At 42.5% G+C, this 11,954-nt stretch overlaps 1 protein-coding gene across 1 annotated transcript in view; it reads right to left on the bottom strand.

Annotated features, from left to right (window-relative positions):
- Positions 1-11,954, bottom strand: part of JARID2 (jumonji and AT-rich interaction domain containing 2) — a 273,050-nt gene that overhangs the window by 146,474 nt on the left and 114,622 nt on the right. Inside the window, 1 exon segment of the mRNA XM_004718079.2 lies at positions 4,401-4,536. Coding sequence (XP_004718136.2) covers positions 4,401-4,536 — 136 coding nt within the window.

The raw sequence follows: 11,954 nt of genomic DNA, 5'->3' as shown, positions 1-11,954 counted from the left end.
GGGGGGGGGGGCCGCACTTCTGATTTGTACCCTTAGCTACAAATTGACAGCTGATGTCACAAAATGTACTGCCCACATTTCAGCATTGAACTAATATGGCAGGTAGCTATCCTGGGATCATAGCTGAGCTAGAACACAACAGTATTAAAAACACAGAGTCCTAACATCTGTGTGTCTGTGAATGAAGAGAGGAGGGGAAAGCAACGATGGTTATTTCGGGGGGTTTACTTCCTCTATTTACCCATTATTTTTAAAAAAAACAACCCTCAATGCTACTGAGTCAATGCTGACTCACAGCTGCCCTCTGTGGGTTTCTGAGACTTTAACTGTTGTCAGGAGTGGAGAGCCTGAAATTGCTTCTGGTAGTTTCGAATTGCAAACCTCGTGGATAGCAGCCCAACAAATACCCACTACACCACCAGGATGCCTCAATCATAAACTCTAATAAATGTACAAAAACAAGCTCACATTAGTAAGACAGTCTCCCTTCCTAAAAAGCCTCCTCTCCCCCCCCCCCCCCCCCAATAAAACTTTTTACACATCTCCTACAAATGAAACTGCTACTGGGAGTGGGTGGGGTGATTTTTTAAATTTAATCTTCTAGAACAACCATTCTTGGAATGCTATTTCATGGACAGTCCTTTAGAGAAAAGCACAGAATCTTTATTCCAGAAACCTGGCTCTGCCACTTAGTAGTTGCACTGGCAAACAGTTAATTCACAGTCCCCACTTCCACCCAATAGTTTCTCTTTTGGATTAGGTAAATTGAATACAGGTAAGCTGCAGGAACAATAAATGGCCAACAGCAAACCCTCACTATCAGCCAGCTATTGGCACTCTAATTATCACCGCTACTGCCCACAATAAGAATGTAAGAGATAGGGCCCAGGTTCCCTTTAAATCTCATCAAGAATGAAAAGCTGGTCAAAGAGCTTGCTGGATCTCAGATGAGATTTGTAAGAAGCAAATGAAATTCAAATACAGATAATAGCAACCCTCTCTTACTGTGTAATTATGTATACTCATTATTTGTGCACCATGTTATTATTTAAATATCCCTAATCTCAGGCCCTGCAGGCTAAGGACCCTTAAAGGGTAGCCCAGGTCTCAGTCTCTGCCAGTCCAATTGCAAGCTTTTGCCAAGTGACTACAATCAGAAAAGGTGGCTTCATCTACAGCAGGAAGGAGCTAGATGGTTCCCAATCAGTAAATCTTAGTACCACCTCTTCTGAGCCTTGCTATAACCAATAAACTGTAATCATGGCTTCAAGTCTTACACATTAGCTGTCTGGATGGGACACATAGATGCTTTCCACGCACTCTAGAAAGACCAAAGCAAGATGGATAGCAAACATGGATTCTATGGTATAAGCCACCTTACCGAAGCGTGGTCATTACTACTATACTAAACCTGCGAGAGAAAGGGCTGGTGCAGCAGAACCCCTGGCTTTCAACTGGGCTGTTAAGACAGCCAACACCATGACCTCTCGGCTTTGTACTAATGGAAAATCAAGGTCCTAATAGCTCATCACCTCTGCATGCCAAATACTTAGCAGAAACTATGTCAGTTTGTTCAGATTAGATAAAAATTATATCAAGCCCATTCTGCTCCTGATGAAAAACATTAGAGGTGATCATTTTGGACTTTCCTTGGAAGCTCTCCAAAAATGTTTAAAAATTGACAAAAGCCTCACAAAGCAGTATTACTGAGCTTACACATGGTTGGGGGGAGGGGGGGGCGGTGTCATCAAGGGGTATCTAGGCAGAAGTCTCGGGTATTAGCCACCCAAGGTACAAACACTCCAATATGTGAAGGGAGAAAGTAGATGCCACCATCCAAAAAAGAAGTTGCTTCATATTCACGTCAGAGTAGAATGGTAAACTCCACTGCTTATTATCTCCCAAAGAGGGCTCCCGATAGATTGACTGAAAATCCTACCACCAGACTAAATTCTGGGACAATTAAAACTGGACCCAATGGAGGATTTATTGCAACTTTAGAAGGAGAATCTAGAAACACATATGTCATGAATGCTAAAGAGCTCTCCACTCCACCTCTGTCTTTGACCCATAATGTATGCAGTCTTAGACAAAGTCATCGGTGCAGGATCTGAGTGCATACATACAAACGTACACACAGATATGGACACACATTCACCGAGAACACTTCCTCCAAGCCCTGGACTCTCAAAGCTATGAGGCCATCAAAATATTGAGCTGCCCCCAGCTCTCAGCTGTCAGTGAATCCCACCCTTGACCAGGGCACTTCTGGGATTCCTGGGGTCTGAAGTTAGTCCTGTGAAAGCCATTTTCGTTTCCAGCCCTTCCAAGAGTCCCTAAACAAGGAAAAATACTTTGTGTAGCACGTTGGCTCACTTAAGAAAGTCAGTCTTAAATATATTAAGCTCTGAAAGAGGAAGATGTGTTTACTTAGAACTGCTGTGGAAATTCAGTATGGGAATGACAAAAAGGTGGTCTTGGAATGCTGCCTGAACAAACACTAACCAGCAAAGGGCAGACTTGCAACAATTTCACAATCAAAAGAGAAGAGCTCTGATTAAAGAGAAAGGAAAAATGTTTTATTTAGGTGAAACACCACCACTACAAATACCATATATACTCAACTATAAGCTGACTCGGACATCAGCCGAGGAACCTAATTTTACCACAAAAGTTGCATTGAAAATATGCTGGAAAACTCGGCTTATACACAAGTGTAACGGTAATAACTTTCTTTTATGAAGGAGGCGAAGGAATTATTTGCACGTCTTCTGCAATCCCCAAAGAAATGTCTGGGCCAATTTAAAATGTTCCCTTTCGTTATCATTAGGCTTAACTATGCCAATAAAAACTACAGCTACATTTGGCTAATTGGCTTCTTGAATGACTAACTTTAGTTTTTGGTCTTTTACCCAAATTCCTCATACATACCCAGCTAACGTCTCATCTTGGAAGATGATTTTTTCCTTAAGTGAAAGAAACATGAGCTGTTTGTCTCTTTAACAGCGAATCCAAGGAACACAAAGGTATTGCAACTGACACCATTTGAGACCATTCCTCATTATAACAAAATTCTAAAATTAAAGCAGCTGTTCTACTCCAACAAAACGGTTCGATGACACTGTACCCTCGGTACACACACAATTAAAAAAACTTGAATCAAGCAAAAACCTGCTGTTCCATGTGAAAGAGTGGCAACAAGCAAGCAATAACTAATCAAATGCTCTCTAGAGACGGGCCTTCAGAGTTAACAGCATGACTGGCAGTCATTGGATATACGTGGGGTCTCCACCCACTAGACACCCAAGGTAAGGAAGAGGGTGTGTTTTTTTCTCCCTCCCAAATTTTATACTTCTACAAGTACATTCCGTCCATTAATCTCAATGGAAGAGCAGCAGTTGCTGTGAGAGGTTGCCGGATGGCTGGAACCCAGGCAGGCTGGGAAGAAGCTGGAATCCGTAATTGAATCTGCCATCCTGCACACGCCAAATACAGTGGGCAGAAGAAGGCCTCCTCCTCAAGAGAAAGGGGCCCCAAAGTGAAAACCGATTCTACTCTTCTTCATCTCTTGCTTTCAAGCAAAACATATTTAGTTTGTTCACATTTCTCACAAATCTTAAGAAATTTGCAGATGCAACTGAGACCGTGGAGTGCCACGACAGACAGCTAGGCTAACACTCCTGATGAGAAAGACAACGCGTCATGACCCAAAACTGTTTCTAACATGTTCCCTACAGAGTGATTTAATCTGAATCACGTTCACCTACTACACAGGAACATCAGAATTAAGTCCGATGGAACAAGCCTTCGAGCATGTTTCAGATATTCACTTCAGAACAAGCTTACATCAATTCTATTCCACTATTTACCAGAGGGCTTCAAAAGAGTTCACGGAACCTATCTATTTTTCCATGAACTTTGAACGCCTCTCGTACTTATCTGGCCTGTTCACCAAGGAGAGAAAGCACTATTAAGAAGGTTGTTTGAGCCAGATGAACAGGAAGGGCAGTAGAAATAGATTTTTCATTGTTTCCTATACAAATGAGATTAAAGTGAAAGGTTCCCCATTTAAGCAGGATAATCAAGGGGTTCAGCTCTCCATGGGTAGAAGATCAGAGGGGGGAGACAAAGCTTCTCAGACAAACCAAGACTAGGTATGTAGACTATAGCCTTGTCTTCTCACTAGGGAACAGTTGGAATGCCACCTTGTGAATGACATTGCCTCTGTATAACGGATCATAAAGATTAATCTGCAAACCCAATAACAGGATTTGAGAATGAAGTCACACTGTCTACAGGCAGACCTCACTCAAATTAATATAAGATGCCCAGGCACATACAATTCAGATACATGGCTGAGATCAGAGTGATGTGCCAATTCCATCAAATAGTCAACTCACCATTCACTGCTTTGAGGGTCCCAGCAAGGCCTTCCCCGTGCTGCCTCTTCTGGGCATTCTTGAACTCCTTCAGAGACAAATAAAGGACTTTCCGTACCACTCTTTCTTCTGACCACGGAATCCCATCACTGTCATCCTGAAATAAGAGAAAATCGAAAGAGGCATTAATGAAAAGCAAGCAAATAAAAAGTATGACTTTTTTTAAAAAAGCAGATAGACACTGTCACTACATACAAACACTGTGTGGCTGAGAACCAAATGTGTTGGGGGTCCAACTTATATTCTCTGCTTAAAGGAAACATACATCCTTCAAGCAAAAAGTGAATCTACAAGTCACTAAAGGGACTGAAAGACCCACGCAACCATCTCATTTTCTTTTACATCCAACATCCAAAAACACTCATTAACAAGTAATACTGGAGTTTAATGTTCCTGGCAATGTTTGCAAAAGAGGGTTATTAAAGCCAACCACCAGAAGTGTAAGGAACCTTTTTACTGGAGTGTTTTTACATGAATGGCTGCCAGCATGTGCACCGCGTCACAACAATGCCTTTGTGAACATTGTAGTGTTGCCACTGGAGGTTGTGAGAATGCAATAAAACATGGACCCTGCCTTCTCAGGGATTTACAACTCAAAAGTGAGCGCTGATTTGCACTGGACTCTTAGTTAAAGGATAAGAAAATGAACAAAAGAGAAGCGGATGCAAAAAAGGACAGCAGGTAATAGTGGAGTAAGACGAGGTGGTGAAGAAACATACACACATTTTAAAGGCCTGATTCAAAAGCTTAGCCTCCTTGTGCGCCAGGTCCAATCAAGTTCCTACAGAAGAACTAACAAATGAAGAGTAGATAGCTAAGAGACTACAGTACATGGTAGTAGAAAGGGGCAATGGAAGAAATTACCAGCGCAGCAAACACCACGTTCATATTAAAGAAGCACTAAAGAGAAAAATATCTATCCAGATAAGTAACAGAATAAGAACAAAGACAAAGCCTGGGGAGGTGAAGATGGTTGACAGCTATGAATGAACTGTAATTGGGAAGAGATACTTGGGTTTAGGGAACCAGCAACAAACAGGGAAAAAAAAAACATATACAGCAGAATTCACTTTGGGACTGGAAGTACTTTAGCTTCTCAGTTATTTGGGCCCTTAAAAAAAAGAACAAGACAAAGATGAATTACCCAGGGGTTAAGAACAGAATCTTAGATTAGATACCCATGTGCTTTCTGTGCAACAAACGTATATAAATTTGTGAGCTGGCACTGCAGGGTTGAGACTGGGTGGGAGGCAGGGTGCCACTATACCACTCCGTGACTGCACTAAGACAGGAAGCACAGTGCCTCCATGGAACTTACTGAGAATATGAGAACTTCACAGAGCTCTTTTCCAGCTCTTCAATTCCTAAACCTGCATAAATACAAGCTACATTTCAGAAAGCCATCCATAGTGAGACTAAGCCCTAAATAACGTTAAGCTGGACTCGTGTTAAGCTTCAAGGATTTCCTCCTGGGAGAGTAAACCTCCATCTTCTACACTAAGGGGAAGAATGGCCTGAGGAAGGAAGGCGGAGAGCCAGGATCTTCACCTCCCTCTAGACAGCCTTCCCTGCTGTGGGCCAGGCCAAGTGGGCTGTTTCCATGACACCCACGCTATAGGACCCGCCCACCAGTCTTCTGGCCTGAAGAAATCGAAACATCTATACTAGACCTGATCAGAGGTCAGAGAGGCAAAGGCCACGGAGACAAAGTAAGTGCAAATGGTCTCAAAACTGGCAATAGGAGAAGATAATAATAATTTCAAAACCACAATGGGGAGGACGATCATCCAAGCATACAAATGCTATGCTCCAACTACACCTCAATTATCTGTCAAAACGGACAAACTAAAGACTTCATTTTCAGGAGCCGAAATAACCAAACTGAGCAGAAAGCTGGTAACTTAACTGCCATGCCACATGAAAAGTGTGAGAGAGGCTTCAAAAAGTTTAGTGGGGAAATTCCATTATATTTTACTTCCGTTTTTTTTATATCCCCCTCATACATCACAGCTGAATGACTCTTGATAGCAACCCAGCTGAGCAGACCCCACAGCTCCCTCCCTATGATGCTTTGCAACTGAAATGCAAAAGGAATCTAATCCATGCTCTTCCTGGCTGAAATCCACCTTTCCTGTACCCACCCCCACCCCCCACCTGGGTCTACTCACAAAGGCCTTTGGGCAGAATGCTCTTCACCCACAACAAACACGTCTAAGACCATGAGGCTGCTGTTTCCTGCACATGCAGTTAATAAATTATAAATCCCCCAAGATAGCATTCCATATAACACTCCAAGGAAGATTTACTGCATCCTGCTCAACTGCCGACTTCATCCTGGCTTCAGGTTCCACGAGAGAATTATACTCTCCAACTAATACCTAATTAAAACATAAACTACGTGCAATGAGAACCCCTGCAAAGGAAGACACATTTAAGGCTCAGTTCCCAACAGCTTCATCACCTATAAAATGCTTTACGTACAGGAGAAACAAATTCAAGGCACAGAGCCTGTCGGCGGAAATTCTAGATACTAAATCAAACCCACTTCTTTGAAAGTGTGACTTACAACCATTCTGTGATAACCAGAATGATGTTCCAGAGTTGTCACCTCCCCTTCAAGAGTGATGCAAGTCCCAAACCAGGTGGGGGTAATAAGGAGGCTCTGTTATGGTACCAAAAGATGGGCAGGTAGGTAAAGAATTCATTAAATTGACTTTCACAGCTGCAGACTCATGGTGAATCACTTTAGATTTCTCTTGCTGGAGTGGATTTCTATATGCAGACACCAAAGGTGGACCTATACCCAACTCTCGTTTTTTGGGTGATCCTAGAAGGTCAGAAAGAAGGTACTCAATATCATACAGCTTTACTGCCTATTCAAACCATCCACTGTACTGATTGCTATAGAAGATAATTCAGACTAATTCTATCATTAGAGGTCAAGAAAATACAGTCGTATCTCTACAGAGTTTATTTTGAATCCCAATGCTGGCTTCCCTTCTCTCTTTTCATAAAAGATCTTAATTAACCAGCCACTGAAATAGCCTTTCATGCATGTCTTAAATTACAGCCTTGGAAACCAAGTGGAGGCAGTTCTACACTATCCCTTGGGGTCACTATGAAACAGATTAGACTCAACAGCAAAGAGAGATTCCCTAGACATGAGGAGGTAAAGAACTAACTCTCATAAAACCACTTAAGCCCAGGCATTCAAAACATGCCTTATATTCTAGGCACTCAATGCATATTTCTGGAATCGATAAACGCTGCCAAACACCTTCTTCCCACTTACTTTTAACGCCATACTGTCCTGCCAGTGCCTGCCCTGAGACAATATTCATTAAATGAAGTGCCTGAAATCACTATGATTTTCTTGACCTAAACCACGAGACACCCATCATTTTATTCTTCTCTTTAATTCACTTATAACACTATTCAGAGTGAACGATCCAACAATGTGCACTTCCACCTCTCATTTTCAGCAGAAAGCTTTCTATCCCACATGAGAGCCACCCCTTCTACATTGCACTGCCACCACTCCCTTCCCTACACTACCAAGTTCACACCCATCTCAAAGTTCATATGGTCACATGGGCCCAAATCTAACAAACCTTAACCAGTCCAATCCCCATTCCTGGAGACCCTATAAGACATACAACTGCTCCACCGGTGTTCCTCAAAGGCAATATATGTAATATTTAAGGAAGCAGACTGCCACATCTGTCTTCTGCAGAGCAGCTGGTGTGCTCCAACAGCCAAGGTTTTGGTGAGCAGCCAAATGGTTAACCACTACAGCAACAGGCCTCCTGAATGACCCTTACTCTGTTAAATATTAACCAATTTTAAAACACCCCTACACCTGCTGCTACTCTCTCACCAAACCTATGCAGGCTCCTTTTCCTCGGCATGCTCCAGGATTCTCTTCCTAGATATTCACTATTCATTACCCCAAATCAGTGTTTACAGATCATCTGATAAATCAGCTCCTGCCTCAATGGTCAAAAGTTCCAACTAAGCTGACTTCCCCTGCCCTCGTTCTGGCAGTTTTCATGCCTTGAGATGGAATCACTCCACAATCCCCGATATAAAGCCCAGTGCCTAATTCCAGGGCAGATTATTGGATAGCTTATTACAGCAACTGCCGCTGAGAAAGAGCGCTGCACATTCATTCCAACGCTAATTGTGTTCGACAGAGTGGATGGCCTTAGTATTTTCATTTAAGATGTACAAAGCAATTTGGATTTCCCATAAGAGAACTAGGTTAGCAACCCAAAACAAATTTGAAGACCACAATCCTAACTTTTTTCCCATCACTTTCCCAAACTTAGAAGAAAACTTCAACGATGGTGTATATAGAAATGCTTGTGTCTGTTAGAGCCGTGGCTCTACACTTTGGGAAGGTGGATTTGTAATAGAATAGTAAGAGTAGTTACACAGCTTGGAGATGTAAACAAGCTCACTGCATGTGAACAACTTGCTGACAGGACATATCCTTTTGCTGTGTATATTTACACAAGTAAATATTATCTATGAAAAGATCACATGGTAGATTCACTTTACCAGGAACTGGAAGACATCAATTTATTTGGTAAATGGAAGGCATTTAAAAGTAAAAGTGATGATGAAATGGACCCCATGAACATTAATTTCCATACCATGGACCCAGAAGAATTAGATAGTCTGGCTACAATTGCTTTGAAAGGAATACTAAAGGGTGCTAGATAGAAGCCTATGTTAAAAAAAAAAAAATCACACAGTAAGGCCAGACGTACTGCTCCAATAGTTTGGAGGAATTCCCAAGACTGTAGTTCTTAACCACCCTTTGGGTCTAGAAGTGCACTTACTCCATGGCTCAATTTTCCGCCAAACAACAGACAGGTATTTAAAGGGAACACTAACACTAGTGCAGTGTGCACACCATATAAGATCAACCATTTGACAGGGGCAGCACTGACTTAAGGATAGAGTTCGGAAAGAAGGAATGGAAGGAAGCAGGAATCAGAGAGAAAGTGGGAGACGTAAAGTTGTACACAATGGAGCTGCAATCAATAACATGAAGCAAATGTGTCGGGTTGAGCAGAAAGCTAATCTGCTCAGTAAACCATTAGACACACAATAAAAATAGCATACCAATGTGAATGAGGGGGAGTGCAGAGTAGAGAACCCAAAGCCCGTGTGTAAACTATCAGGGTACCTGCCCTAACACATCATCATGGGACCGGTAGGAGCAATTGTACAGCGAGAATAAGTAAAGATTACAGTAAAGGCATACAGAGCATGAGAGATAGAAGAGAGACTGAAATGATGGAGTCAGACATAGTTCATGATAGCATGCACACCCCAGCCTCATTTAGTGGTCCACGAGGAGAGAGAGCGATTGATTGATTGCTAACCAAGGCTTTTATATTATCTGGGGACGTGCAAGCCCCCTAATTGCAGGTGAGGACATACGTCACAGGAAAAGGTTGTGCTATAGGTAATACAGTAATGGGAGGGGGGTGATCTAGTGTCCACCTCATATCGTCGTCTAACTTCCCTGAGTAGCAAGCAAAGGAAAAGTTGAAATAAAACTCTAATGAAAATCGGGTATGTTAAGAAATCAAAGCAAGCCACTGAAAGGATGTGCACATTGCCCACTGCCAGGGAGATGCTGTAAAAGACAAAGCCAAAAAGATGAGTCACTCAAGCAGAGGCCTTCATCATGGGCTTCAGGGGAAAGCAAGCAGCCTCGCCAATGCTGTCCATCTCCAGTTGCTAAGATTTCTGCGGTGAGATGAATTCTTCTGTTGCCCATTGCTGCCAGCATCTAGTGTCAGAGTTAAGAAGGCTACACTAATGTTCCCCAAGAGACCCCTTCCCATATATGAAGAACAGGAGACAGTGTTTCACTTGGCTTCTCTTCACAAAGCTTATTTAAACACACGGGCAAACAACACAGACTAAGACAATTAAAGGGCAAAGCACTAGGATATGCTAGTTGCTTTAGTCAATCTGTAAGCTAACAGTCTCTCAACCTCTTATGTTCTGGTGTCCCAACTTCATACACTACTCCTTAAAATCAAGCGCGCGGGTGCACACGCACACGCACACACACACACACACACACACACACACACACACACAATCAAGCACACGTGAATAATAATTTAGAACAAAACCAACATGCTGGAAGATAACATCTATTACTATGAAAAAAGATCCAAAATTTAGGATTAATTTTCACACATAAAACAGTAAAATGTTGTTACATTTGCATACAACTACATACCTCTGGAGAGGAATGTGGTGAAAATTAATTTACTGCATTAGACTACAGAATATGTAGACTATAGAATAAGAACTAAAAGTCTCCATCACAAAAACCACAGCTACCAGGATGGCTGGGGGGGGGAGCACGGCGGCACATCAATTGCTAAGCTTTCAGTCTCCATCCCAAGCCGGTAGGAGAAAGTCCAGTGTGCATGATGATAATATAACATATAAATTAAGCTGTACTCTAACAGGCTAAGGACTTAAAAATCTTGATGTGGGTAGCCATTTCTCCAGCCACCCACCATCATGGAGCAGGATGGGTTGAAAGCATGGAAAAGTTACACTACTAGCTGTCCCTTGCAGATTTTCCAGACGCTCTGGTTACTCCTCAGGCTGCTAACCACAAGGTTAGCCATTCAAAACCACCAGCCGCTGGGGATGGGTAGTATGTTTTTCAGGGGGAGCCTTCTGCTGCTCCCATAAAGAGTTGCAGTCTCAGGAACCGGGTGTGTGTGTGGGGGCGGGGGGAGACACCGTGGGCGCCACAGTTCTACCTCGCCAATATAAAGTTGCCATGAGTCAGAATTGACTAGACTTCCATTATCTGCAACAAGAGTATATAAAGTGGAATCACTGTTAATTTCAACAAGCATCATGACCAAAGCTCTGAACTACAGGCCACCTCTCCTAGGAAACCAGATCAACATGGATATTGCAAAGCCACCAAATCTCGTGATGGGTAGTCACAAACAGCAGTGCCTCACTTGGAGATGGCAGCAACTGTGCTTACACATCAAGTTCCTGAAAGGACTTGCTATATATACTTCCCATTCCAGTTATTGTGGCAACTACAATCCGACTTTACTACACTCTTTCTCCTCTGGCTTCATCGCCATTAGTCATAAATGAACCTGTGTAAACCAGTTCAAAGCCTTCATCATAACATAAATAAGCTGACTGTTCAAAATTATCTCTACACCATCCACAGTTTAAAAAGTAGGTTACTGGTTTGAAATGCTTGATCCTAAAAACACTAAGTAGATCTTACAATTTATGGCCTTAAAGCTCATCACACATCAATGATGTGGATCAAGTCACACATTCCATAAAACCACGGTCCCAGGCAGAGTCCCAGCCTTCTCAGGCCACCACACCAACTCTTCAACAAGATGGGCTGCCTATAATCTCTGCCAAGCGCTCAGCAAAATGAGTAGGTATCAGGGATCATCAGAACAAAAAATCTTACCATAGTGACTAAGGGGG

Source organism: Echinops telfairi, unplaced genomic scaffold (genome assembly GCF_000313985.2).
Source record: "Echinops telfairi isolate 266 unplaced genomic scaffold, ASM31398v2 ScPeMD7_7439;HRSCAF=8477, whole genome shotgun sequence".
NCBI lineage: Eukaryota > Metazoa > Chordata > Mammalia > Afrosoricida > Tenrecidae > Echinops > Echinops telfairi.
This window is presented reverse-complemented; position numbering and strand designations above follow the sequence as displayed.